Below are 27,162 nucleotides of genomic sequence, written 5' to 3' on the forward strand. Positions count from 1 at the left end.
TCTCGATGCAGCTTCACACATCTGCTCATGATGGCTGAAGTTTGTTAAAGCAGCATTGATGAGCAGCACTTTGATGAATGTGATCCAGCGTTCATCCTCTTTAGCTCTGTTTTTGGTCTCCACCAGCTCCTGGTTGAAATATCTGGCTCTTTAGCTGCTAAATGCTCCACCGTGTTCACCAGCCTGTCTCTAACTGTGTCTGTCTGCTGTTTGGTAGATTGAGTAGATTCATTCACTGAAATCATCTGAAACAAGGTTGATCAGATCAGTATCTCAAATGGTTACTGAACCCTTTATTCATACATGAATATTTATTAGTGCAGCTTTAAAGACTGATTTTAGCAGATTAAGAGAAGAAGTTTTATTGTTAACCAGGTCAAACTGCAGGGTCACTTTCAGATTTGTCCAGATTCTAGTCGTAAATGTCCAACATGTCAGGTAATTGTGACGGCTCCGACTGGTCTGATGTTCATTCTGGAGGTAAAAGATCTAAATCCTGAGTCCCTCTGCAAGACAACATGTCCTGACTGTCGGTGTTGAGCCGCCTTACCAGAGCAGACTCTCTGGACTCGGCCTGTAAAACATGCAGGAAAAGTCTGAATGATCTGATGTTAGAAAGATGTAGATTTAACTGTTTTGACTAATATTATAAAGCCGTACCTTGATGAAGGAATCGTTTGCATAACACTTTTTCGATTGTGGTCTCGGTCACTGATGGGTCACGCAGCATTACCTCAGTCAGAAAAACTGTTCCCAGATGTGAGGATTGAAGTGTTTAACAAACTGAGTCATGTTATACAGTCAGCAGAGGGACATTCTGTTCTGCTTGGTCATCTCGACTTTGACAGACATTAATTAGACAAGAAGACAATCAAAGATAAGAAGTGATGGTACTATGCACACAGTACAGCCTACAACAGGAGGTGTATGTGATGAACATAGAGTGTATAAAACATGGACGTGGTCTCCGTGACCTCGCCCTCAGGTTTCTGAAGAGCCGTCGTGAAGCTCAGTGACTCTGGCTGTCGCCATCTTGGCACCAAACTTCCGGCTAATACAAAAATAGGAAAAGAGGTGCAGCGTGGGTGGAGCTGAGGCGGGCCGAATGGAGCCTGCTTGATGAGACCGAGCAGCTAGCTGTCACTCAAAGCGACCATACCCTTAATTATACACAACTTTAAGCCTTAATATAAACTAGTGCGGTATATAAAAACTCACCTCTGAACCTGAATGCTTTCTACAAGTTTGAAGTATTTGTACTTTACTTTTCAGTAAAGCAGTCCTGCTTAAGTAACCTACATTTTATACTTTTACTTAAGAAACATTTTAATCCAGGACTTGCATCGGAGCGTTTTCACTGTGTGATGTCAGTACTTTTACTTCAGTAAACAATCTCCTCCACTGGTAGCGCCTCTGTGAAGCTGTGCTCAGGAACACTTTGAGCTAAATGCTAACACTAGTGTGCTAACATGCACACAGCGACACTGTTAACATGCTAATGTTGACGAGGTATAATGTTACCATTTCAGTTTAGCATGTTAGTTTTCCGGGTTTTTGGTCATAAACTAAAGTATTGGACATATTAAAAAGTTAATATATATATCTTCCAAACATTGGCGTGTTAGCATTATCATTGTGAGCATGTTAGCATGCTGGTGTTAGCATTTAGCTCAGAGCTCCTGTGCAGCCTCACAGCGCTGCTTGCACGGCTGCAGACTCTTAGTTTTGCTCCAAAGTCAAGAAGCAGACTGGTTTTAGAAATGTTCAGAAGCAGAAAGTGATCACTGATGACTCACGTCCACGAGGACAACAGCCGTGTCCTCTGGGTCAAAACCTGCTCGGACAAGAAGCCTTTGCTAAATGTCACTTGTCAATAATGAGTTTTATCACACAGACTCTGTGGAAAACATTTCCTCTGTTTCCATTTGATGCTGACTCATTTCTCGGCTCGGGCTCATATTTTGGGAAACAATAACCTTGTCTCTCTGCCATTTTGTCGGCCTGTTTTCTTTGTTTTCTCTGGCCTCCATCTGTTTCCAATACCTCATTGATGGAGGTGGTTTCAGATCTGTTTTGCTCTAACAGGCCTGCCAGGAAAAAACAGCTGGCGATAATGTGATGTTTCATCTTTCATCATCAAGATTTATTCATTGAGAAAAGAAATCTCAGTTTTTAGCACCTGGAAAAAAAAGTTGATGCTAAATCAATTCTTCGTCCTGATGTTTGTGCGTCTTTGTTTTTCCCATAGATCCTATTGTTGGACCTGGCTTAATTAAGTCTACATGAAAACTAAATACTTCTCTGATTTGTCTCATTCCCTGTAGTAGATGGACATTGTGGAGAGTTCAGAGCCCCCTGACATCTGAGGATAAGAGTATGTGCTAAATTATATACAGATGTGCCCAGGAGTGTGTGTGTGTGTGTGTGTGTGTGTGTGTGTGTGTGTGCGTGCGTGCGTGTGCGTGTGCGTGTGTGTGTGTGCGCGTGTGTGTGTGTGCGCGTGTGTGCGTGTGTGCGCGTGTGCGCGTGTGTGCGTGTGTGTGTGTGTGTGTGTGAGTGTAAGAAAGACTCTGAGAGAAAAGATTAAAGCAGATATTTGTTCTTTTATGTGTCTCTTTAAAATACTTTCGGTACAAAATGAGTTTAGAATGTCCAAAAAAGTGTTGGACGGAGTTTACCAGTTAGAATGTCCACTTCAGACCATCTGTTCAAGTCTCTCTCTCTCTCTCTCTCTCTCTCTCTCTCTCTCTCTCTCTCTCTCTCTCTCACACACACACACACACACACACACTCTCTAACCTCACCCTGGAGAGGGTTCAGTGGGTTTCATGTTTTGTTTCACTCTACATCTGTTTCTTTATGTAATGAGTTTGTCTTGGTCCTCTGACCTTCCCTCTGGCGCCACCAGCAGGTCAAAGTTTTGACATCTACCTGATAGATTGGCACAAAATAGTGTACTGACAATCATGGTTCCCAGTGGATGAATCCTACTGTCTTTCGTGCTTTTTAATAAAATATCTCATCAATTATTGGATGGATTCATGGAAGGACCCGGGCTCCGGGACACAGGGGTGCTGGCCTCAGATGATAACTGACATCTGGCTCCTGTAGGGCTCCTGTTCACTTCGCTGAATTTGGAAAGGCCTTGTTCTGTTGATTTCACCCACAAAATACAGATCGAACACGTCTCCTACCTTGAAACTGCTGCTCTGCTCCTGCACTAGAGACCCTGAAGGATCCTGACTATTTGCTGGACATTTGTCTGCAGAGAAGAATAAAGACACGACACTCAGGGTAAGTTAGCGCTCAATACTTTAACTAATCTTTGCATTTCCGTGCTGCTGCTGAACTCCTGGCTGTCTGACATTATGTTAATTACTATTTGGCAAGCTAATGTTAGCTGCTAATGCTCGGTTGTGCTAGTTGGCAAAGCTAAGCATTTTTGGAAGGTGTCATGATGTAGTTTTTAGGATCTCTAAATGTTGATCGATTGATTATAATCATCACATGCATGAAAAGTCACCAGGACCCCCAAACCCCCAAATAGCCCCAGCCTGGGCTGTGCCTTAGTGCAGCCTCTCAGAGCTGCTATCATCTCTTATCATTGTCTGAACTTATTTATGAGCCTCTGTCTTCATTTCATATTTTCTGTGTGAAGCATCTGGAAGCAGCTGCCTTTGGTCATAAAATGGAGCCGATCACATTTTCTGCTCTCTCTGTAAGTAATAAAAAGGATAAGACAGACAATACTCCTGCATGTGTGTGGCCACATGTTCTCATAACAGCAAAATGCTACTCATAGTATCATCAGTGCTAAATATCGATGATTCTTGGTTCAAGAACCATCTAATTAGATCAATAAAGTGATCTCCCTCTCAAACCTAAGACCCTCAGTCCAGCTCCGTTTGCCCCTTTAGACCAGTCAATGTACCTGTTTTCATTCTGAGTGAGAATTACAGCTAAAACATGGTCCAGGGCCAAATTATTACATCCAGCTGTAACATCATGGTGTCCTCAAAGCCATTATAGCTCACAATGAGGCAACAAGTCACAATTTATATATATGAAAAGAAATGTCTTTAGTCCATCAGTGTGTTTCTTTAGAGCTTTGCACACACGCTTGTGTGCTCAAGCAACTTATTTTGATTTTAACGCTTTCCTTTCGGGCACTGGCACAAAAAGACTTCCTGTCGCCTCGTGGCTGGTGGAGGTTTGAAGTCAGTATATTTGAAGAAACGACAAACAAACAGATCAGATTCAATAAAAAATGTTTATCAAAATAAATTATACCATAATTACATTAGAACATAGTTCTGACTCAGTCCTGTCTGGCACTTCAGCAGCTCTCCTGAACAGCCCCACTCTGCAGGAGCTCTTCGTGGAGATGCTGGTGGACCGCACGTTGGTCCATCATGCACTCAGTCTCTGCAGATGTGCGCATCATGTGTAATAATGACGGTAGGGCAGCAGCGGCAGTGGCGCAAACAGCTGCAGCGGAGTGCGCTGCGGGCGGTGAAGAGGACTGAAGGTCAGAGATGAGCAGACAGCGGGATGTGAGGGGAAGGATGGTGTGAAGCCGTGGTCCTCCTCTGCTTCCGGCCCCTGCAGCCGCTCCTTCTTCCACTTGGTGCGTCTGTTCTGGAACCAGATCTTCACCTGAGTCTCGGAGAGGCGCAGGGCGGAGGCGATGGTGTGCCGCTCCAGCACCGACAGGTAGTGGCACCTCTGGAAGCTGTGCTCCAGGATCTGCAGCTGCTCCAGGGTGAAAGCGGTGCGGATGCGCCGGCTTTTTGCTTTCGACCTCTGAAGCTTTCCCGGACACGGAGCCTCCTCCTCCGGCCTGCAGCCTCCACCTGCCGGAGGTTGCTGCTGCTCTCTGGTTTCATCTCTGTGAAGAGAGGCTCCTACAAAGGAAAATCACCAATACATCAGTTTACGAATGCATGAAAGAATAAGGCAGCAGTTCGATTTAACTTCTCTCTCCAGGTCTGGGTTGTTTCTCCGGCCTCAGAGTTCGATTCTCACCTGTTGGCTCCTCGGCGCGGTTTCTTCTTCTTGTAAACTTTGTGGGATCCAAAATATCCTCCACGGAAAACGGTGTCCTGTGGATCAGCGGTAGTTTGGCTGCAGGTGGCTGCATTTCAGCTTTCTGTGGGCCGTTCAGGGCGCAGGCAGCAGTGCGGGAGCCTGCTCTCCTCCGGGCTTTATATCACAGGCCGCCGGGGCGCCTCATTTACATGTCATTGGAAAATTTGGCCAAATGCGTCGTGCAGGAACAATCGCAGCCTCAGTCTCTCCCGTGCGGACGCGCAGACACGCTCCGGCCCCGTGGGACCCCCGTGTGGGCACTTCAAAATGTAAATGGCCGCTCTCAGTTGGGGGGACACTGGGCCGGTTATTTATTGCCGGGCATCTGGTTAAAATGTGCCTCCTTTCTTCCCCTCCGTGTTCCTCTTTGTGGTTTGGCTTGTCATTATTTGCAGATGTGAGATTTTACGCCGGTCGGACACGTGAACGCCGGTTGTGATGCTAATTGATGGACTCATCAAAGGGAAAGTTTGCGCTTTTTGTCGCTTGTGTCCCAGTTTCCATAGCGCCACTTGTCCTGTTGAGTGCGGCGTCTCCACAAAGCGCTGCGGTTTAATTAGAAGCCCACCGACCACTTTATGAGAGCTGCTGATGGCTGCAGCCACTTCCTGCAGCTTAGAGATGACAGATGAAGAAAATCAGACAGCCAAACGTTTCTATCACTCTTATTAAACTTATTGTTTAGTGTTGAATCAATTAGTTCTCTGATCTATTAGTTGAAATAATATTAATTAACTAACTTGGTGATTAATTCTAAACAAACGTGACAAATAGTCTCTGGATTTCCTGTTATTTCCTGTTTTAGATTAAAAAATGACTCGTGGATTTCAGACTGTATGAAGACTTCACCTTTGACTCATGGGGGCGTTAACATTTCGTATTTGTTATCGATTGATCATAAATTTAATTGACAGATAAACTGATACTGAAAACAATAAACAACAAATGTCTGATGGGACGCTCAGTCAGCACAAACTGCTGCAGCCAGACGTTCCTCCAACACACAGAACTTTATTTAAAACAGCAGATGTCAAAGCTGTCAGAGACACCAAATAGCCTGAATTTTGGGGAAATGTGTGTAAAATGATGCAGAGGACATGAGGAATGCAGCCATGAATACAGTCCGTGGTTTGAATATTTCCATCGGTGTAAACATCATATGGCTTCAATGAAGAGCTGAACAAGCAGAATATAAATGATACTGTCAGACTGAGTGGAGGAGATCATTTTTCAGCCTTAAATGCTTAAAGGAAAAGAAGCTTGCAGTAAGGGTTAATGCCATAAAACGAGTATCACATGATAAAGTAAGAGATATTTCATGTCAATCCACAGAGGAGATAAGACAAGTGTCCACAGTCTCCTTTCTACAGTGGCAGAAGAAGAGTTCAGATCCTTCATTTAAATAAAAGCACCTCAACATTCATGTCAAAAATCCTCAATTATAAGTCCTGCATTCCAGATCTTACTTAATTAGAAGTTTTCTCAGCATCATGCAGTAAAAGTATCAGCAGTAAAAGTACTGTCTGTGCAGTAAAATGTCTCCTGTGTCTCATCTCTGATTCTATGTTTGTTCATTCTGAAGCTTCAATGTTAGAGCAGCATGTTACCGTTGGAGCTGCTGCAGGTGGAGGTACTTTCAAATACTTCATATACAGTTAGATAGTTTAGGCCAGTGGGGCCAAACGTAGGGGTCGGGCCCCTCCAAAGGGTCACCAGATAAATCTGAGGGCTTGTCAGATGATTGATGGGAGAAGAAAGAAGAAGAAACACAGTTCTGATAAGTTCATTTATATGAACATTTGAAACTTTTCTCTTTACTTTTTTGTGAAATTACACAATTTAATGTCTTTGAGCCTCAAACTGTTTTTTGAATTAAACCATGTGAGACACGAAATCTATCGAGTGGAGCAAAAAGTGCATTATTTCCTTCTCAAAAGTAGTTGAGTAGAAGTTTGAAGTAGCAAAAAATGGAGATACTTGAGTGAAGACCAAGTGTGCTTCAGTACAGTAGTTGAGTAAATGCACTTAGTTACTTTCCATCGTGCCTCTTTGCTTGTGTTCAGTTGGCTGCAGCTGCCCTCCACAGTTTTATCTGCCTCCAACGGCTTCATTAACTTCACAATTCAGGTAAGAGTCCCATCTTTAAAGCCACATTATGGCTTACAGTTTCCTAATACCCACAGCGATCATCCCTCATAACGTGAAGGAGGGTCCGCAGGGGTTCAGAGTCGGGGGGTAAATGATGGCGGTAATTCATGAAGTTGGCAGCTGCCAGCGCGCTCTCAGCTACAGACACCTACAGAGCCACCGGCATTGAAAGGCCCAGAGAGGCCGGCTCATCAGGACAATTAGCAGATGTCACCAGTAGGCTTGACCCTCTCTGACCCTGGGCTTTGTTCTGCAGGACAAGGGGACATGGACAGACTCGGGGGGGGGGGAGTAAATAACTGTCAGTTAGATGTCGGAAAAGAAAAGAATGAAGAAGCATCAAGAGGCAAAACTCCAGCAAAGTACAAGTATCAAAGATCTGCTGAAGGACAGTACCTGAGCAATTGTACTTCATTTCTCACAACAACTGATGAATATAAAGTACTTCCTGAGTGCAGCACATGTACTTTCTAAAAGCCCCAAAATATCACATACCAGCTAATTCACATACTCTGATATTCAGACGCTCTCAATGTACACCAGAATAATATGTATGCCTCTACTGTAATTCAGTAATTATACTCACAAATATATAATGAAAGAAACCAGAACAATATAATATAGTATAATGGGATATAATATGAGGCAAAATATAGTAACATAATGTAATACAATACATAGTATGTGATACAGCAATATATCACAGAATATGCATCCCAGTCCTACAACCAGAATGTTCCAGTAATCCCAGTTCTGACAGACACGGAGCTGTTGGACAAAATGGAGATTTGAAAACCATTAACAAGTGACATCGATCATATCAATAATTGATAAAAGCATCCTTAAGTGAGACAAACAAAACAACAACAAATGTTGAAATCCACAGAACACAATAAAAAAAATGTAAAAAAAAAAAAAAAAAAAAAAAATTGGAAAATAGGAGATTTCAAACCAGTTGAAGACTCACATCCCAACCGGAAAAATCTTTAAAACCTTAAAAAAAAGGAACATAGAGTGAGTTTTTGTAAACATGAAGAAGAAGCTCCATGATGATGTCGCTCCTTCATGTGTTCATAACTTCACAGTAACATGACAGATGTGTCCTCTGCAGGAGGAGAGAGGAGGAGAAAGCAGGATCATGACAGGCCTGAAGGCCTGAGAGAGGCCTGAAGGCCTTTACGGCGGCCCCCGGGCGCTCGGAGCATTCCCCGGCTCTTTGTGACGCGTCTGCCGGCACACTTGTCTTTGTGCTGGACGATGTTTACTGGTGCTGGAACGGCCCCCGCAAACGTTTAACTGCAGTCTGACTTTCAGAGCGTACGAGGGGTGGTCTCGCCTCCTCACAAAGCTTTCTATACCGCTCTCTGCTCTGTAAACACTGAATGGAAGCGTTAAAACGTAAAGAAGCCATTTGCATGTCCAAACACCTGATCAGCTGCTCCATATAAATGTCAACAAGAACATTTACTCATTACTGCACTGAAGCACAAATTTAAAGTATCAGGAACTTCACATTTCATGACATGTTTGCGCTACTTTCCTGGAGAGAGATCTTCTACTGCATTTGTCTGACAGCTTTAACTATTTCATACATTTAAGATCTTTAATGCAAAACATATGAAGAACCTTCAGAATATGATGGACTGTAAAGAATTAAAGTACCAAACAGTGCATATCTCTAAATCACTCGAGGAAATCATCAGCAGATTGATCCAAAAAACAGTTAAAATGAGCTCCAACTCAACCATCTCCAACAGGAACATCCTGCTTTGACATGAATGAGGAGACAATAATCTAAAGAGACCAGAGACAAGAGGACAACAGGCAGAGGGGACACTTCACTGCACTTAACTTTCAATACTTTAAGTACATTTTCCGTCTTATATTGCTTTTACTCAAGTAACATCTTCAATGCAGGACTTTTACTAGTAGCAGAGTGTTTTCACAGTGTAGTATTAGTACTTTTACTTCACTGTACTTTCAGTTTTGTCTACATTTAGTAACTTTTTCAAGGAAATTCGGTGTTGAGGGATACATTTAACACTTGAATTTACATAGGCCAAAAATGCAAAACAAACAGTAAATTCAGAGGAAAAAAGCAAAAAAACTACCCAAACCTATGTAGAGATTTAGATTTACTCGAGACTGATCCTGTAAGATCCGTCCCATAATCCACTGATTACTGCTGCAGGTGGGTTTCTTTGTGGGGTCTGATGATAAGACGCCAGCAGGGATGTTGGTGCACAGACCTCTTTTTACGCAAAGGCTGTAGATTTTGACAGCAAATCTGCAGCAGCACCACATTCCAGTGAGAAGACATGATTGATTGAGAGTCTGAGGTGGATTCTCATTCTCTGGACTCCTCTACATCGTCAGGTTTCTCAGCCAAAACCACTGGCTGCTTCTGAAGCTGTAGACCTCCTGACCACACATCCATCATCCAGTGAGGAAACTACGAGTGGACAAATCCACAGCGGCCAGCTTCCACAGAGCAAACCCTGCCTGTCGCCATCAGACACAAACATTATAATCTTCTCTAACCGATGATCCCCACTTCATCTTAATTCAAGTTCAGCATGCAAAGTTTCCACAACAGTGAACATAAACCCGAATAAAAGTCACATCCTTATTATGAGTTATGAGTTTAATCTTTTAAAATTACTCCAACCTGATAAGATCACACTGATTTCACATTAATTTAACAGTTTGCTTTGTTTGCTGAATAATCAGTCAATTCTGACTTTTTGGGTTTTAAACAGGAGGTGTCAGAAACCTCTGCGCCCTCTACTGGTCAGACCTTAACATGTTTTATATTTCCAGCTATGCATTATACTGGATACTGTATGTGCTTTTATACAGCTCTGATCCTGAACCCAGAGAGAACTTAACTTTGCTACAAAATCAGAAAATATACTTCTTATTCAAGTGTCCCAGTAAGTTCTGACAGTTTGACAGTGAGGCAGCAAGTGCAACAGCAGGACCCTGAAACTGAAGCAGCTAAATGGGACTCAGCCATCATTCATGTTATCATTCACACATGTGACTTTCCTCAGCGTGAAAAAACAATTATACAGTGGTGGAAAGTAACTAAGTACATTTACTCAGTGCTTAAATACAGCTTTGTGGTACTTGTACTTTACTCGAGCATTTCCATTCTAGGATACTTTGTTGTTCTACTCCACTGCATCTGCATTATAGTGCTTTTAACAATTTGACATTTAAAAAAACGTGTTAAAACTAAAATAAAACACCTTGTTGAAGATAAATCGGTGGTTCCCAATCTTTTTTGTTTGTTTGTTTGTTTATTTGTTTGTACAATATTTGCATTCAAAATGTAGTGGTGCAAAAGTAGCATAAAATACGCTCGTAAAATCCATATACCAAACGATTGTACCTCATTTCAGTGCTTGAATAAATGTACTTATTTATATTCCACCTCTGGGAGAAGAGCTGCCCGTTATCATCCGTATCCTGATGCAGATGCAGTTCGCCGGTGAACCTGCGGTGTCGCTGCTGAGCAGCAGCAACCCGGAAGTTGATGCTCCAGCAGTGTCTCGCGATGCTTTTTGTTTTCATTGATTTGAAAGATGGCGTCCGAAGGAGAAGCGGGCAGTGTAGCGACAACCGAAGCGGAGGCTGGAGAGGGGTATGGCTCCTTCATGCGGTGTATTTCTAATTTTTAGAAATATGTAGACCATGATTCGGATTATTTGTGAAAATATGAACCTACAGATACGTTCTTTTTTAGCTGTAAACGCTATTAGCAAACTGGCTGACTTATCAAACGTTAGCGGTCCATAGACTCACCGAGTGAAACTACAGCTTAACGTTAGCTGTTCTTTGTAAAGAGAAAAACCCGCTACATCAAAACATCTGAAAATATAATACCACACTGTCTACCGGCAAACTCATGAACACGAGCTTTTGTGAGACTTGTATTGATGTGTCCCTTGATAATCATATATGTGTAACGACCTGTGCCAGACTCTGTTTGAAAAATGTCTACTTTAACGGATAACAAAGGATGCTAACAGAGCGCCTCTTTAGTTGGGGAAATATAAGAATACTTTGTACACATAAGAGGTTGGTAATATGTCAGCAAATTCCCTCTGTGAATTACAACCAGTGTAGTTTAATTTTCGTCTGCATGGTCCTCTCAAACAAGCCTACTGGGAGGGTGAAAAGCCCGGACACTGCTGCCCTTCTCTCCTTTTTCACCGTACAAAACCTATTCAGGCTTGATTTGTTCTTTATACCAGTGGGTGCGAACTTCTGTGTAAATATTTAGTCTTCTGATTAATCTCTCCTTTGACCTTCAGAGATGCTGCATTTGGGGAACTACCCACCAGCATGGATACTGAATCATCAAACGGCAAAGAGGGCATGGTAACAGTTTTAGCTGTTAATATCATTATGCATTTGTTTTTGCTTTGCATGTAGCTGCTTGTATTTTTTTAATGCTTGTGATAAATGCTGTCCACGACTTTGCTATAAACTCTGATGTTTTCATAAGCAGAGTTTCTTTTTGACAGGAAACAGCTGGTGAAAGCTCTGAGGCGGCTGATGCTCTGACCGGATCTGGGGACGAGGAGAGTGGGCGGCAGCTGGGAGAGGTGGAGCTGCAGTGTGCTTTGTGTATGAAGTGGTTCACTGCGGACACGTTCGGCATCGACACTGCGTATGTATAGTCACCTATCAGCAGTTATATGACTGTACAGTACGGATCGTTTTCATGATGCTTCTCCCTTTCTGCAGGACCTGTCTTCCCTTCATGACGAACTATGTTTTTCACTGCAACGTCTGCCATCACAGCGGCAACACGTACTTCCTCAGGAAACAAGCAAGTAGGTGATCCGTGTTAATTAACACAACGGTGGACTTCGGCTTCGTTATACTTGTACTCAACGTTAGTATTTTCAGTTTTCGATATAACAGTGTTATTTTTTCAGACCTGAAGGAGATGTGTCTCACAGCCCTGGCCAACCTGACGTGGCGGTCCAGAACACAAGAAGAGCACCCAAAGACAATGTTCTCCAAAGACAAGGTGAGCATGAGTTGTTTTTAATAACTTTTGTTGGTCGTCTGAAGCCTCTTAATTAAAATGTACATGATATTGGGCTTTTTAAATATACTTGACTTGATTTTCAGTAGAAATAATGTCTCAAACCGAAGCCAAATTTTTACATATAGTCAGGAAGTTTCGATTCTGTGCATGAATAAAGATTATTCCACCATATGGAAGAGATTCATGCAATTCTTACTATCATTACATTGCTAAAATAATCACTGTTTTATACAGACTCTATGCAAGAAGAACACATTGATGCACTTTACACTTTGTATTTGACACGTTGCTGTCAATAATATCTCAAGTGGAATTCTGCAGCGTCTCCTAAACAGCGAGGAGGTTGGTGAACATCTCCTGACTTGTCACTCATGGAAGCGATCTGTTCTCTCTGCAGGATATCATACCTTTCATTGACAAGTACTGGGAGTGTATGACAACTCGGCAGAGACCGGGGAAGCTCACCTGGCCCAACAACATAGTGAAGACGATGGTAATGTGGTGGTGTGCAGTGAAGAAACACACACGGATGTAGAAGATGTGTCTTTGAATGTCGAGGCAGCCATTAGAAAGGCAGCAGCATGTGCCGCCCTGCATTGAATCTCCAGCTGTTTTGCCCTTTGTTATTATAAAGTAAAGGTTTTGTGCTTTTGCTGTTTTCCAGAGCAAAGAGCGAGATGTTTTCCTGGTGAAAGAACACCCTGACCCCGGCAGTAAAGACCTGGAGGAAGAGTACCCCAAATTTGGCCTGTTGGACCAGGTATTGACCACGTATAACCAGTGAATGTCCCAACATGGGATCAATAACGTCTCATTTTGTCTTATCTTACAGTATGTAGCACAGAGAAAGAGCTTGGGCTGCACAAACTGAAGAATCTTCATATGAACATAAATGATTATATCAGGTCCTGGTTCTCTTCTGCAGGACTTGGGAAACATTGGACCCTCGTATGACACACAGAAACAGACCACAGCTGCTCCCACTGCTGGCGGGCTGAACGGTGAGGACACCAAACACTAACACATCTGCACCATTCTGTGTCCACAAAGAGGGGAAATGTTTCACATCAGCCAGTTTAAACTCCCTAAAACGAGAGTGAGAGCGTGTTAAATGTGATGACCATGGCGATCTTGTGCATTGTGTTCCAGGTGGATCTGCTTTCTCAGGTGAATATGTGGTATTTTGGCATCTGGGGCTGATCAGTGTGTTTTTGTGTCTTGTAACCCTCTGGATAGAAGTTGGCCGTGAGGTTCCAATCAGACTTCAGTTCGCCCCCCCAGCTCAAACCAAACTTGAGCCAAACTGATCCTCATTAAGCATCTTGTGGGCAACTTCATCCATGTCCAGTTGTAACCCCCCTGTCTGCTCTCTGCATCTGTTTGCCCCCACCCCCCCACCCCAGAAGCTTTGCCCCCTTTGATCGGTGAACATATCTTCCTCGTCTCTGGCTTGCTGCTAAAGGGCTCTGAATCCCTAAAAACCTCCTGGCTGAAATGACTCTCTGCCCTCCGCACCGCCACACGTGAGAGCAGAGTGCCATTGTTGATTCGCCATCGGCTTTCATCCAATGCTAATTAGCCTCGTCCTCTCTTCCTTCTCCTCCATCTGTACTTTTTGGGTCAGACCACATGACTTCAGCTAAAACTGAATTATATTAGTTTGAAGGTAAGACTCGACCTGAGACTGCTCTGTGCGAGTTTGCAGCTGTTTGTGAAGATTATGAAGAGTTTGAAAATCATCAGGAATCAGATTTTAAAGACTTTTTGTGAATGTACTGATGTAAATGGTCTTTATTATGAGCAGACATGTCTATGCTCAGACTTTAGTTCAATAACTGAAGGCCCTCAGGTGGATATGGAACTGCTTTTCTCCACGTGAACATGTCTTGTGGAATATTTTCTTTCAAAATGCATTTTTTAACCCTTTTAGGGAATTCTTAGGTCACAATGTGCACCTGCTCAACAATATAAAGGAATCATTTCTTTGTATTCTGATATCAGAATCCAATCATGTTCTCTTTCTGAAAAGCAAAATACAACGTGTGCATACGTAAGCTTGAACCAACCAATAATATCGAAACATCCAGCCATCAGTGGCTTTTGAACTTTTAGTGGCAGAGCTGAGATTTGTTGGCTTAGCGAGCAACAGCGTGGTGCTCAAACCTTGTTCTGTGGGACGGATGACGGGAACGTGTGCCTGCTCCGGTAGCGGGGTGATGAAAGTGTTGACGGAGGCGAGTAGCTCTTTAGCATCTAGCTCTGAGTCGTAATCCTCCATGTTTGTTAAGACACGCTCAGTTTTCCACGTTCAGATCGGGTGTCTGGTCTGCCTTTCCTGTTTCACTCACTTACATATCTGAGCGAGCCGACTTGATTTGGTTTAAGTTAGAAAATACAGAAACAGATTCCACAGTTCGAGTCATTTTGTGGTGATATTGAGTGATTTTTCCTGGCTGGGATGTTGCAGAGCCGGTGCTTTGCTCTCCGAGCTTTCTTCACATATGCAGCGTTTCGCTCTCTGAGTTTTTTTGGAGGAAGGAAAAGGAGGAGAATCTGATTAGCGAGTCCCATCATCTGCTCTCTGAAGCTTCTGTTTCTGAACCAGAGGACGATGTGGGTCGCATTACAAGAGGCTGATAGTGTTTGGAAAATGCCGTGCAGACTAATTCTTGCCTTTTTGTGCCTGCTGTTTCCCCGTACACCAAGCACCTAATAACCTGCTTTCACTTTATGTGTGTGTGTGCGTGCGTGCGTGCGTGCGTGCGTGCGTGCGTGCGTGCGTGCGTGCGTGTGTGCGTGCGCGTGCGTGCGTAGCAGTCTTGGCATTGTTGGTGGTGAAAGATTCTGATTTGTTGCTAGTAAGCAGCCACATGAACTGCAGTGCTGGACCGGCCTGTGTTTAATGTCCTCTGTCCTCTACACCTGTCTCAAACCACTGCAGCCTCATACAACAGTCCTCCAGTAAGGCACCACCTTCATGCAGGTAGGAGATGTTTTAAATATGTAGTCTACCCTCATTGATGTAAATGGGGTGGACAAAATATTAGAAACATCTCATATCTCCCTCCAAAAGGTGAGACTGACGTGATGCAGGTCTGTTGTGTTAGACTGCATTGATTTTAGCTGCGTGGGTGTGCCTAATAAACTGGCAACTGAGTGTATATTGCCTTTGCCACTGACTGACTGACTGTGTGTGTGTGTGTGTGTGTGTGTGTGTGTGTTCAGGTATATAATCTGTCTTGTGTTCTTGAAGGTGCTTTGGCTGCTGGTCCAGGAAAAGGAAGAGGGGCCAAACGTAAACAACAGCAGCAACAGGAAGGCACCGCCGCTGGAGCCACTAAGAGAACCCGAAGGTAGAGCAGCTGTCAGTGAACACACACACACACACACACACACACACACGCACTGCCTCAGACTGGGTCTGGAGTCTGCCTTCCTCTTCCTCACAGTGACCCCCTGTTCTCGGCCCAGCGCCTGCCTCCTCACGGCTACCCGCTGGAGCATCCCTTTAACAAAGATGGGTACCGTTACATCCTGGCAGAACCAGATCCTCACGCTCCAGACCCGGAGAAGCTGGAACTGGACTGCTGGGCCGGCAAACCCATCCCTGGTGACCTGTACAGGGCCTGCCTGTATGAGCGGGTGCTGCTGGCCTTACATGACAGAGGTACTCAGAAGTGAAGACACATTTCTAGGAAATATGGTTCGATCTTCATTTTTCTGCCAAGTCAGAGCTGCAGCCACGTTTGTTTTGTCGACTAATGAATGTTTGTGGCGCAGCGCCTCAGCTGAAGATCTCTGACGACCGCCTGACGGTGACCGGGGAGAAGGGCTACTCCATGGTGCGAGCCTCCCACGGGGTCCGGAAAGGCTCGTGGTACTTCGAGGTGTCTGTTGATGACATGCCTCCAGAGACCGCGGCCAGGCTCGGCTGGTCTCAACCGCTCGGTCAGTACTGCTTCAGTCTCAGGCAGCTGTGTGACGATGCATTTTCAGCTTTTAAAGAGTTTATTCAGCTGAAGAAGCCATGAACAAACACTTCATCCTCCAGTTTGGCACAAACATTTTGGATATACGTGGTTTTAACTGGACAGGAAGGGATTGTATTAAAGTGCAGTACTGTATGAATATGTTCAGAACTCACTCCAATCTCGTCATTTCATTTTGAATCAGGAATAAATGTGAGATTGTAGATTAAGATTCTGTCTCCTGTACTAATGTCAGTACGTGACAGTACACAAGTATTACTGACTTTGTGTATTAATACATCATGCAGTGGGAAGGTTTTCGATCCTGCTACGTTTCTGCACAGAATATTTGTGTAATGGTGTCGAAACACAAGCAGCCATATAAATATTCAACACGTGGAGGTTCAGGACTCTGAGCTGCTGGAGAGAAAAATCAGTTTTCACTCGTCCTGTTTTTGAATAATGTTTAGTGTGTTTGCAGTCTAACTGAAAACGAGGCTGCCTGAAAATCTTTATTCTTCAGAACTCGCACCAGGTTTCCTTCCAAATGTAGCTCAAAGTTCTGACAATGGGCAGCAGGTGGCGCCAGTGCACCAGTCAGACGACACAACAGGAACATCTAAAGAGCTGCAGTCAAAGCTCAGAGGTGCTTAAAAATGCTGAGAACATGTTGGAAATCAGGCATTTCTGTTATTTACAGGTGTTACTGTGATGAAGGTTCACGTCTCCTCATCCTCCACACAGATTTGATGGTTTCTGCTGTTCCTTTGCTCTAATCAATAAACCAGCGCTTCCACCTCGGCCGAGAGGAAGGTGGAGGCAGTGGATCCATCGTTTCTTTGAAAGAAGACGTCTTGAGAAGTTCAAACATTTTCCGTCTTTATGTTCCAGGCAACCTGCAGGCTCCTCTGGGCTACGACAAGTTCAGCTACTCCTGGCGCAGCAAGAAGGGCACCAAGTTCCACCAGTCGATAGGAAAGCATTATTCGTCAGGCTACGGCCAGGGAGACACGCTGGGCTTCTTCATCGAGCTGCCGGACACCACGGAGACCGCCAAGGCTCTGCCTGACACCTACAAAGACAAGGTAACGTCCGAGACACGAGGAGGACGCTGAGCGAACGCACTTCCTGGTTCTGACCGCTTCAATCTGCTCCTTCAGGCGCTGATCAAGTTCAAGAGCTACCTGTACTTTGAGGAGAAGGACTACGTGGACAAAGCAGAGAAAAGCCTGAAGTCGATGACGCCCAGCAGGGTGAGAGCGCCTCTCTGACACGCCGTCCTGTCAGGAATCCTCACTGTGTGCTGCCGCTCACTCTGATCCTGTTTTCCAGATGATATTCTTTAAAAACGGGGCGAGCCAGGGCATGGCCTTCGAAAACCTGTTTGAAGGCCTCTACTTTCCTGCCATCTCGCTGTACAAGAGCTGCACGGTCCGTTCCACCAATCACACGTTTCTCTGCGTCCTCTCTGCTCTCGTTTTCCCGTTAGCTAAACTTCTCTCTCTGTGCAGGTGTCCGTGAATTTCGGGCCGCACTTCAAACATCCTCCGAAGGACCTGAAGTACCAGCCGGTGAGAGCGTCTGGGCAGAGTGGTGTCTTTTGCGTGGCGTCTCCGTGGCGTTGAGCTGTCCTTTGATCCTGTTTCTTTCCCTCTCAGATGAGTGACATGGGCTGGGGGGCCGTGATCGAGCACACGCTGGCCGACATGCTGTACCACGTGGAGACGGACGTGGACGGACGCCGCAGCCCTCCGTGGGAAGGATGAACGCAGCTTTCATTCAGTCACCCCCCACACACACACACACACACACACACACCCACCCAGTGAAAACATGTCTCCACCTTCAGGCAGCGACGTCAAAGCGCCGCGCGCTGCAACTCAGACAGGAAGCTAAAGAGGATTTGTTGTAAAAGTGACGAGGCCGCGGTACTGACGGCCGGCTGCCCGTCAGCGTGCCGTCAGCTGACATTCCACACTGAACATGTGACACCTGAATCCGCTCATTTGGTGCTCTGCTTTAAAATATTTCTATTTTGAAGTTCTGCTGTAGCGAGGCGTCAACACGTCGCACGGTCCTCCCGGTCCCGCCGTCTTTTGCGTGTTCAGTCTTTTGGCTAATTTTGTTTTTCATTGTGTGTCACTTATTTACTGTTTTATACTCTGGGTTCAATAAAAAAATGTTACACAGATGAAGTGGGTGCGTTTGACGTTAAACCAGCGTTTCCTGAGCCTTTAAAGTTAAACTGAGCTGCAGCTAAATGATCATTTTAGTCAAAAACCCAAAAGATGTTTCATTTAGGATTTATGAGACTAAACAAATCTGCAGATTTTCACATTTGGAAGCAGAAACGAGTCTGACAGCAGCACATTTCTGCCTGAGACGACGATCAATCGGCTGGATTGGTTTTGTGGAGCAGCTGATGGTTTCAGTTCAGAGCAGCTGGTTTGTTTTTCAGCTCAGATCGTCTCATTTTAAATACTTTAAAGAGGCAAACAAAACATTTGATATATTTTGTAGTTCAGTGTCAATAATCCTTCTGCCTTTATTCTCTTTTCATCCTGATTTTGTTTTTGTCATTGGTTCATATTTAAGGCTCCTCAGCTGGAACTGTTTAACTGCTGAAACTGGCTTTAATGTCATGAAGTAGTGTCGTGTTATTTCTATCAAAATTCAAGTACTTAACAAAAAGCTTCATTCGTTAAAAAACAGATGGGGATGAGTGTTGGCTCATGTGAGCGACAGAGCAGCGAAGAAACGCCACGCTGTGACTGACAGGCGGACAGCGCTGCCTCCTCGCTGTGTTTCAGTGTCTTTAAAGCGCCTGGCCGTCCTCACAGGGTGGTGCTGAGCAGTCCAGACTCCATGTACGTCTCGTTGGACACCAAACTCTGCCGGCTCTCATCCGCCGTGTCTGCAGGATGCTGTCGGAGGAGAGAGATGTTCAGCCTTCGCACAGAGTCCACACACACAGACAGCAGGATGTCTTCTTACGTGTCTGCGGAAGATCCGGTCCAGCAGGCTGCGTTTGGGGCTCTCGGGGGTCTGGGACCAGTCCAGGTCCGGAGATCGAGATCCCTCTGGGCCGAAAGTGTTGAGCTCCCTGAAACAGCCCGTCTCGATCACCTGCAGAGGAGGTGAGGTCAGTAGATTCTGCGTGGGCGGATGGCGGCAGGTAACTGATATGAACGCACCTCGTTTTGCCAGGTGATGGGAACGCTGCCCGTGTTGAACTGGTTGTAGAAGTCGCTGTCCGTGTGGTCCAGAGTGACCCCCTTCACTGTGGAGAACTCCTCGATGTCCTGCACGTCGCTGCAGTACACCAGTCTGGGCTGGAGGAGTAAGATCAACGCAGAGAGCAGAAGCTCACTTTTTTATTTAGAAGAGAAAATGTGTGACATTCACAAGCCCCCAGCAGGATGAAGTGTTTTAACTTCACTCCACGTTTATCAGCTGCAACATGAAATAATGATTCATCGATCATTTTAAACCAAAAATTTGATTCTGAAATGAGCCGTTCTGCAAAATGTTTACTTTTAGCACTTTAAGTATGTTTTCGTGCTTATTATGCTTTTATTCTGAAGTCAAACTGAACACAGGACTTTTACTCCTAACTATTTCTACTTCTACTTAAATATGTAAATACTTCTTCCACTGTTGCAGGTGCTTTTATATAGTAGTTAATTGTAGACTTCACACACCGAACACACGTCAGCTGGTACAGTTTCAGTGGATTACACACGTCATTGACTTTTCTGCAAGCAGGTCAACATGCAAACATAAAATCTAACTTACACGAAGGTTTAAAGCGACCAGACTTAATTAACAGCTGACTCAACCTGAAGTAACAGCTTTGTATGTTAGTAACGAATCAGTTTGTGTCCTATGAAATTAGAAAATTATGAACCAGTATGATAAAGTGTTACTTGTTAAAGGACATTTTACTTTAAAACACTTTAACTTGCACCAGAGTATGTTTACACGGTGGTATTTTGAAGTAAAGAATTGGGATGTTTCTGGAGTCCAGCAGGTAAAAACGTGCATGCAGACTAAATAATTAGAAGCTGAATAAATCATCTGAGCACTCACGTCTGGTTTAAACGGAGGCTCGACCAGTCCTCCCTCCAGCATCCTGAAGTTGATTTTTTGGAAGAAGGGATGCGACCGTACCTCTCTGCCTCCTGACATCCGGCAGCCCAGCCTCTGCTGGGGGTCTTTGGTCAACAGCTACGATCCAGAACAGAAACCCTGTGACCGCCTTGAAGGACGGAGGCGTATTTGATTCAGGATGGAGGCGTCTTTGTGGACTCACCGAAGAGCAGAGGTCCTTCAGCTCTCTGCTGAACTTGTCGCTGTATTCCTCCTGTTCCGTCTGAATCCTCCTCTCCATCTCTGGGGGTTTGGGATGCTCTCCTCGGGCCCGGAACGGCGGCTGCCCTGCAGTCATTTCGTAAACCAGGCAGCCGAGGCCCCACCAGTCAGCGCTCACCCCGTAGTACTGGTAGCCGACCACCTCCGGAGCTGGAATCAGGACGCGGATCAATAATCAGTAAATCAGCCTGCGACTGTGCAGTAATGCCTCGTGGATACAGACTTTATGGAAGCAGATCATCCAAACACAGGTGAGCTTCTTCAGCTCAGAAATCACTGTGGACTGCCATGAAGCTGGAGGACATTAATGGTCCCCAGAGGATGAACCTGAATGACTTCAGTGTTTCCTCTGAGTTTCACCCTTTATACCTTCGAGGCTAACGACAGTCCCATCAGCCTCAGCTGGACTTCATGTTCGGAGCTGCTGCTGTGCGACCAGAAGCAGACATAACGTAAAGAAATCAGGCTTATTTCTTCTCTCTGTGTGTGAACTGACTCGACATGTTGATGTTTCAGCATCTTCGCTCAAACTCTGTCAAACTGAAGTCTTCAGAGCCACAGAGGGAAACAGGCTGCTGATGTTCTGCTTCATGCTGTTTTATCAACTTGATGGAATGTCGAGTCATCACATCCAGCCCACCACACCCATCCCGCTTACTGTTTCAGGTTTTAACAAGATTAAAAAGGAAATCCTTATGTAAGATTTCCACACGCAGCAGCGAAGTCTGAAAACACGAGTCAAACCTGTGAGGCCACCACATCATCCAAACACCTTCATCATCTCTGGCCAATTATTTCATGATCATCCTGCTGGAGGTGGAGGTCTGATTCCTCGGATGGTTTTTGGGTTTCTCCTCAGTGGAATTTCAGCCTCACAGAGCTGCTTCGTGGTGCAGACTCTGTCTTATTTACAGATCAGCTCCTCTTTTGGTTCAAAGCATCAGTGAAATCAGGCCAAGCCGCCGGGCTCTCGGCTGGACGTCGGTGATGTGAGGTACATACGTACCCATGTAGCCCAGCGTGCCCACCTTGCCTCGCACCAGCTTCCCCTCAGACAGCCTCACCGCCAGGCCCAAGTCAGAGATGCGGATGTGTCCTTGAGGGAACAGATACCAAAAAAATTCACCGAACTGGTTTGAGATTTTTGATAACCCACTTTCCTTTTTGCTCAATCAATTACTGCTTCCTGTCCCCGGCTTCACTGACGCAAGAGCTGGAGCTGATTCAGTCATGTGACAGCTCTGACTGGTATTCTGTAATTATCAAAGCATGTCTAAACAAAGGTGCATGATTCCAGCTCTGCAGCTGCGTTACTTAAAATAGACGACACCACACCTGATTCACGCGCACTTCCTCCAACTGCCTTTGTTTGGACCCGCGTTAAAATACCTTCAGCACTACTTCCTCCTCAGGGGCAGGTAGAAGGAATGAATCTGAATGGCTGACTGTCTGACTGAGGTTATCATTTAATTATTTAGACTAATTTCAGAGCTAAAAATAGTCGAGTCACAAGGTGCCGCGGCGGCTTTCACCGCGTTCTGTCTGCAGAGTGAGGAATGTCATCTGTAGAACTTTTTACTGGTGATTGCTGGAACACACTGGGGCTCTACATACCGCTGTCATCCAGCAGAATGTTCTCTGGTTTCAGATCCCTGCAGGAGGAAAACAGCGTTTCATTCAAAGCCTCCAGGACAGCAGAGATGGGACAGAAAGCTGCTGTGGAAACACTGACCGATATATTATTGACTTATGGTGGAGGTGAGTCAAACCACAGCAGACCTCTGCAGCGTAGAACCGCACTCTGTCTCTGTCCAGGCCGGGAACTCCCATGTTATAAATATGATACCTCAAGTCGCCGCCGCTCATCATGGTCAGCACCATGCAGAGGGAGTGTTTGGTCTCGTAAGCGTACGCCAGGTTCACCTAAAGGGAGAACGAGGAAGAGCAAACAGCGTAGGTCAGTTAAACTGTGAAACGCTGGCAATATTCTGAATGTTAGCTAAATGTCACCAAAGGCCATCAGCAACAGTGTGATCTCTGTGTTAGAATAAAAAGGAATAAATAAAGGAGGTGGTGACATTTAATGCTTATTGCCAACAAATCCCACAAAAAGGCCAAAACCAGCAGCGTGTTCCTGTCCGTGGCTCTCAGCTCCAAACCCTCCGGTTCCCACTGAAGCTGGAAATCTTTAAAAATGGCTCATAAATCTATAGTTTCATTTAAAAAAGGCTCATTTATTTCCTAAAACAGCTGCCCACTGTAGTTCTTAGCAAAAAAAAACAAGGAAACGGTGTATTTGTTGGGGACTATTTTCAGTGGTGGATGAATCAACATTTGGTGCTCCAGTGAGGATTTGGGGCAAACCATCAATTCAGTCATCAAAATCATAAATTCTCAACATCCTGAACGCTTTTTGAAACAACAGGAAGCAGACAGAAGCTAAAGGATCAAAGAGGAGGAGCTTCTGTCGTGATCTCACCACAAACCGGCTGTCCAGCCCCTCCAGGATCTGCTTCTCATTCAGAGCCATGGCCTCTCCTCGCCTCTTCTTCACGTGGGTCTTGTCCAGCTTCTTGCAGGCGTACATCATCCCCGTGGCTCTCACCTGGCAAGCCCACACCTGGAAACACACACAGCCTGTTCAGGACGTTGGAGCACTTCTGAGAGACGGAGCGAAACAAACTGATCAAAATAAGTTGATGCCAACAACACTGGATCCTACATTTCCCATAATGCAACTGAACAGCATCCCTCAGCAGACCCTCCCCGGCTGCTAAATGCCCTCAGCTTTCAAATTCCACCTTTGAGATCTTAACAGAATCCCTCCAGACGATAATGCTTGTATAACTGCTTCACAGGAGGAGTTCTCCTCCCTCACCGACTGTTTACCTTTAATGGAATTCCCTTCTAGATTTATTTTAGGCACTTTATCCGATATTTGCATGAGAGAGCTACAAGACATCTGAGGGCAACAAACGCTGCCTTTGATCCCAAACTGACAACCAGGACAGCCCAGAGCGAGCCTGTGTGGTTAGATCTTGATTAGTTTTAAGGGACAGGATCAGAAAAACTGACATGACATGAGGCTGGATTGTCAAAAGCTGAAAGAAGTCGGTTAAAGACGAGTCGTAGAAGGGTTAAGTTAAAATACGTAATCATTTATTAGTTCAGTATTTTGTATTAAGCTGAATCTGCACTAGTCACTAATGTCAAATAAGTACTGTGGAGTAGAAAGTATTAGTATTAGTTCCAGAACATGGTGCAGTAGAAGTATAAGGCATCATAAAATGGAAATACTCAAGTACTGCACAACTGTACACAAGCACAGTACTTAAGTAAACGTACTTTACCACTGAAAGAGAAAATCTCTGTTTTCTAACGGCTTTGATGGCCAGCAGAGACATGTTTGGTCTGACGTGACCGCAGTCTTACCTCCCCAAAGCCTCCTTTTCCCAGCAGTCTGTACTGCCTGAACGTCTGCTTGGTGATGGGCTGCCTTGAAGAGACAGACCGAGAAAAGTGTTCAGGACAAGCGTCTGTCACACGTGAGGTTTGATGTGCCTCTGCTGGGCGTCACATACTGACCTCTCCAGCATCTTCCACTGCAGGAAACGGTCAAAGAACATGCTGTCCTGGTACTGGATGAAGGGCTCTCCGCACAGGAGCTTATGCAGGTCTCTAATGGATGAAGCACAGAGGTCTGACATTATTCCTTCAGAACACACACACACACACACACACACACACACACACACACACACACACGAGCAGAGCGAGCAGGCGTGGACTTACTCCCTGCAGTCCTGAAAGACGTCCCCGCAGGGATCGAGCTCCAGACGTCTGATGCTGCTCTCTGCATGCTTCAGCAGGGCGGACACACACTGCTTGGACTGAGGAGACGGAGGAAACAGCGTGAGACAGACGGGACGACCGAGTGACGACTTTGAGCTGCTGAATAAAGTCTGGAGGTTTCTTTCTCCACAGCGGACACACCTGACTCATGAGGAATCTCTGAATGATGCTGATGCCAAAATCTCTCCTTTCCTCGTCCGACTTTGTCTCAAAGGCGTCCTAAAGGAGACGAGGACGAAGCAGACAGACGTGTGAGTGTGCAGGTCGGCTCTCCAGAAAAGCTGCAGGATGTTCGAAAACAGACGAACCTGCGCCTGTAAAGCTGAAGATAATCACACATAATCACATGGAAGACATCCTTCACTGACACCCATCACGCTGTCAAACACACGTCACATTACGTCTTTTCAGTGATAACAAGTCCGTCCAACAAGTTTTTCATTTTGATATCTTTCTTCCTGCGTCCAAACGTTGGTCAGCCGCCACTTTTTCATGTTTGTATTTTGTCCTAAATTCAAGTGCAGGTTGAGAAACACACACTGATTCATGTCTCACTCTTCTGTCCTTAATGCAGATTGAAGCCTGAATCCATATTTTTTTTGATCATGACACACAAATATTAGTATTTAACACTTCTCACCTTTCCTCCCCAGGTCAAACAGTAGTATTTCTTAGAGTATTAGAAATATAACTGAAGTATAGAAAACTCATTATTACTTTTACATTTTGTGCATAAAGTATGTTTTACATATACTTTTAAAAAATGTACCTCTAAATAGACTAATTCTGTAGTACTTAAAGTGCTTATAAAAAGCGTACTTTATTGAAGTGTACTAGAAGTGTACTAGATTACAAATACTTTTCATAGTTATAAAGTATTTTTAGGAAAAGTAGATTTTCAAGTCCTTTTAAAGAATTTCCAAATTGGGATCAATACAGTAAAAGTACACTATGAGCATTCTTAATGAAAGTGTACTTTAATTTCACTTCATTTGAAGTATATTTCCAACACATTGGTGATATAATACAGCTGTACTGCGAGTGTGTTTTGAATCCTGATTTTCACTGGTGGACTTCATTACTCTTAAAGTTTGGAAAAGCTTCAAGTGTACTCAGGTATTATGCAAGTATACTTGATGGTGACAAAAATAACACAAAGTATACTCACAACATTCTTCAGAAAGTATCATTTAAGTCTAATATTTTTTCTTCTGGGATCCATAAACGTATCAGAACACGATCAGGTCTGAAAACTCGCTCTGTGCTCGTGATATCACAGAACAGCCCTGTGTGATCGATGCACTTCGCAGTTTTTTAGTGTCTTTTCTAACTACGGTCAAACAGCCTTTGCCTGAAATGTGCATCCTGAAGCCATTCTGTGCTTCCTACAGTAGAAATCCCGTAAATGATGATTTTGACGTGTACCAAAGCATCCAGGAGGGACGTGTAGTTCTGCAGATCAGGCCGGCTCCGACAGAAGAGCTGAAACAGCTTCTTGCCAATCGGCTGCTTCACACACAGGCTGTCGTAGTCTCTCTCTGACAGACAAACGTGACATAAAACATGAAGTGAAATCACAGAGAAACAAACGGCGACGTGCACTGACTGATGAAACGCACTCGTGCACACACCTATGTTCATGGCCAGGTCCACACACTGACTGATCTGAGGGAAGCGAAGCATCTCTTTCCACTTCCAGCTTCGGCCTTTACTCCCTCCGCCTGCAGACAGCAGAGCAGGGCACAGAAAATGAAAGTATTTCAGGCTGCAGTGTTGTGAAAACACACAAAAGCGGTGATGAATTCCTCAGACCGACATGTCTGTCAGCAGTGACATAACCATGCACGCGTACACGCACGTCTAACCTGTCAGGTTCCAGACAATAGTGAGCTGCACTACAGTGAATGAACTATTAATAGCTCTGGGAGCAGGTAAGCAAAGCCTGTGGGACCACATTGCTCTGCAACTTACTTTTAGACTTAAATGGTCACGCTGTCACCTGAAGATCACGTCTGAGTTTCTTCAAAGTACATTTGTTGACCAACTCAAAGGAAACAGCATGCACGAATAAATTCAAGTAACTTTCAGAGAGAATTCCACTTTAATGGGAGATGATCTGTGACTGAGAGGCTTTGTGCTCCGTGTTTGATGGAATATTCACTGAGAATGAGCCCAGAAAAAAAGACGTGAAGGAAAAATGAAAGCAGGATTAATGGAAGAAGAAAAAGAGGAATAAAAGTGGACAGAGGCCAGTAATCAGTGCACTGTCTTCATTCCTCATCCTCACAACAGCATGCTGTTTAGGGAAGTCACTGTCCTCATATCACCCAACCAAGACCAGACCAGAGAGACGTGTGTGTGAAATGAAAATCGGTAAAAGAAAGTCTAAAAATTCTGCATGTTACTGATCTGAAAAGCATTCTGAACACTTAAAATGTGCCTCTTGTTTGGACATCCTACTTAAACCTCCAACACCTGAGAAGAAAAGCTCTGAAACATTCTGGACATAAATTCTGCAGAAGTGATTGAAAGAGGACTCTTACCTTCTCTGGCTTTAATCAGTGCGCTGTTTGCTACCATGCTTTCGATCTCCATGTGTGTGCGTATGTGTGTGTGCGTTCCACAAGTCGTCCTGGTCTGCGTGTCCAAAGCTGCTGCACACCCAGCGTT

The 27,162-nt window shown here is 44.7% G+C and overlaps 3 protein-coding genes across 4 annotated transcripts; 1 reads left to right on the forward strand and 2 right to left on the reverse strand.

The window, feature by feature from the left end:
- Positions 1-4,440: 4,440 nt before the first annotated feature.
- Positions 4,441-5,140, reverse strand: pnx (posterior neuron-specific homeobox). The gene is made up of 2 exons (XM_076757507.1): positions 5,026-5,140; positions 4,441-4,904 (listed from the first exon to the last, which is right to left on the reverse strand). Exons 1-2 carry the CDS (start codon positions 5,138-5,140, stop codon positions 4,441-4,443), a joined length of 579 nt encoding a protein of 192 aa, XP_076613622.1.
- Positions 5,141-10,797: 5,657 nt separating this feature from the next.
- Positions 10,798-18,461, forward strand: ash2l (ash2 like, histone lysine methyltransferase complex subunit). 2 transcript variants are annotated; one of them, XM_076758936.1, is made up of 17 exons: positions 10,805-10,882; positions 11,556-11,622; positions 11,769-11,914; positions 11,992-12,080; positions 12,186-12,280; positions 12,699-12,794; positions 12,966-13,061; positions 13,227-13,302; positions 13,451-13,468; positions 15,555-15,654; positions 15,751-15,968; positions 16,082-16,249; positions 17,161-17,354; positions 17,430-17,522; positions 17,602-17,700; positions 17,781-17,840; positions 17,928-18,461. In XM_076758936.1, the coding sequence occupies exons 1-17, from the start codon at positions 10,824-10,826 to the stop codon at positions 18,033-18,035; spliced, it is 1,782 nt and encodes a 593-aa protein (XP_076615051.1). In that variant the 5' UTR covers positions 10,805-10,823; the 3' UTR covers positions 18,036-18,461. The 2 variants fall into 2 exon arrangements, with proteins under 2 accessions (XP_076615052.1, XP_076615051.1); XM_076758937.1 differs by lacking the exon at positions 13,451-13,468 and having other exon boundaries at positions 10,798-10,882.
- Positions 18,462-18,818: 357 nt separating this feature from the next.
- Positions 18,819-27,145, reverse strand: grk5 (G protein-coupled receptor kinase 5). The gene is made up of 16 exons (XM_076758135.1): positions 27,036-27,145; positions 26,124-26,213; positions 25,918-26,030; positions 24,634-24,711; positions 24,433-24,530; positions 24,226-24,318; positions 24,073-24,136; positions 23,120-23,260; positions 22,373-22,563; positions 22,255-22,292; positions 21,647-21,736; positions 20,582-20,790; positions 20,359-20,496; positions 19,464-19,601; positions 19,264-19,395; positions 18,819-19,193 (listed from the first exon to the last, which is right to left on the reverse strand). Exons 1-16 carry the CDS (start codon positions 27,085-27,087, stop codon positions 19,104-19,106), a joined length of 1,755 nt encoding a protein of 584 aa, XP_076614250.1. The 5' UTR covers positions 27,088-27,145; the 3' UTR covers positions 18,819-19,103.
- Between the last annotated feature and the right edge of the window lie 17 nt (positions 27,146-27,162).

This window comes from Chaetodon auriga, chromosome 19 (genome assembly GCF_051107435.1).
Source record: "Chaetodon auriga isolate fChaAug3 chromosome 19, fChaAug3.hap1, whole genome shotgun sequence".
NCBI lineage: Eukaryota > Metazoa > Chordata > Actinopteri > Chaetodontiformes > Chaetodontidae > Chaetodon > Chaetodon auriga.

Excerpts from the sequence above, each read along its gene's own strand:
- pnx (XM_076757507.1), bottom strand. The coding sequence starts at position 5,140 with ATGCAGCCACCTGCAGCCAAACTACCGCTGATCCACAGGACACCGTTT. Across the intron at positions 4,905-5,025 it reads CCGCGCCGAGGAGCCAACAG|GAGCCTCTCTTCACAGAGAT; the intron begins GTGAGAATCGAA and ends TTTCCTTTGTAG.
- ash2l (XM_076758936.1), top strand. The coding sequence starts at position 10,824 with ATGGCGTCCGAAGGAGAAGCGGGCAGTGTAGCGACAACCGAAGCGGAG. Across the intron at positions 10,883-11,555 it reads GAAGCGGAGGCTGGAGAGGG|AGATGCTGCATTTGGGGAAC; the intron begins GTATGGCTCCTT and ends TTTGACCTTCAG. Across the intron at positions 17,841-17,927 it reads AGGACCTGAAGTACCAGCCG|ATGAGTGACATGGGCTGGGG; the intron begins GTGAGAGCGTCT and ends TTTCCCTCTCAG.
- grk5 (XM_076758135.1), bottom strand. The coding sequence starts at position 27,087 with ATGGAGATCGAAAGCATGGTAGCAAACAGCGCACTGATTAAAGCCAGA. Across the intron at positions 22,564-23,119 it reads GGCTGGACAGCCGGTTTGTG|GTGAACCTGGCGTACGCTTA; the intron begins GTGAGATCACGA and ends TTCTCCCTTTAG. Across the intron at positions 20,791-21,646 it reads GGGCACGCTGGGCTACATGG|CTCCGGAGGTGGTCGGCTAC; the intron begins GTACGTATGTAC and ends TCCTGATTCCAG.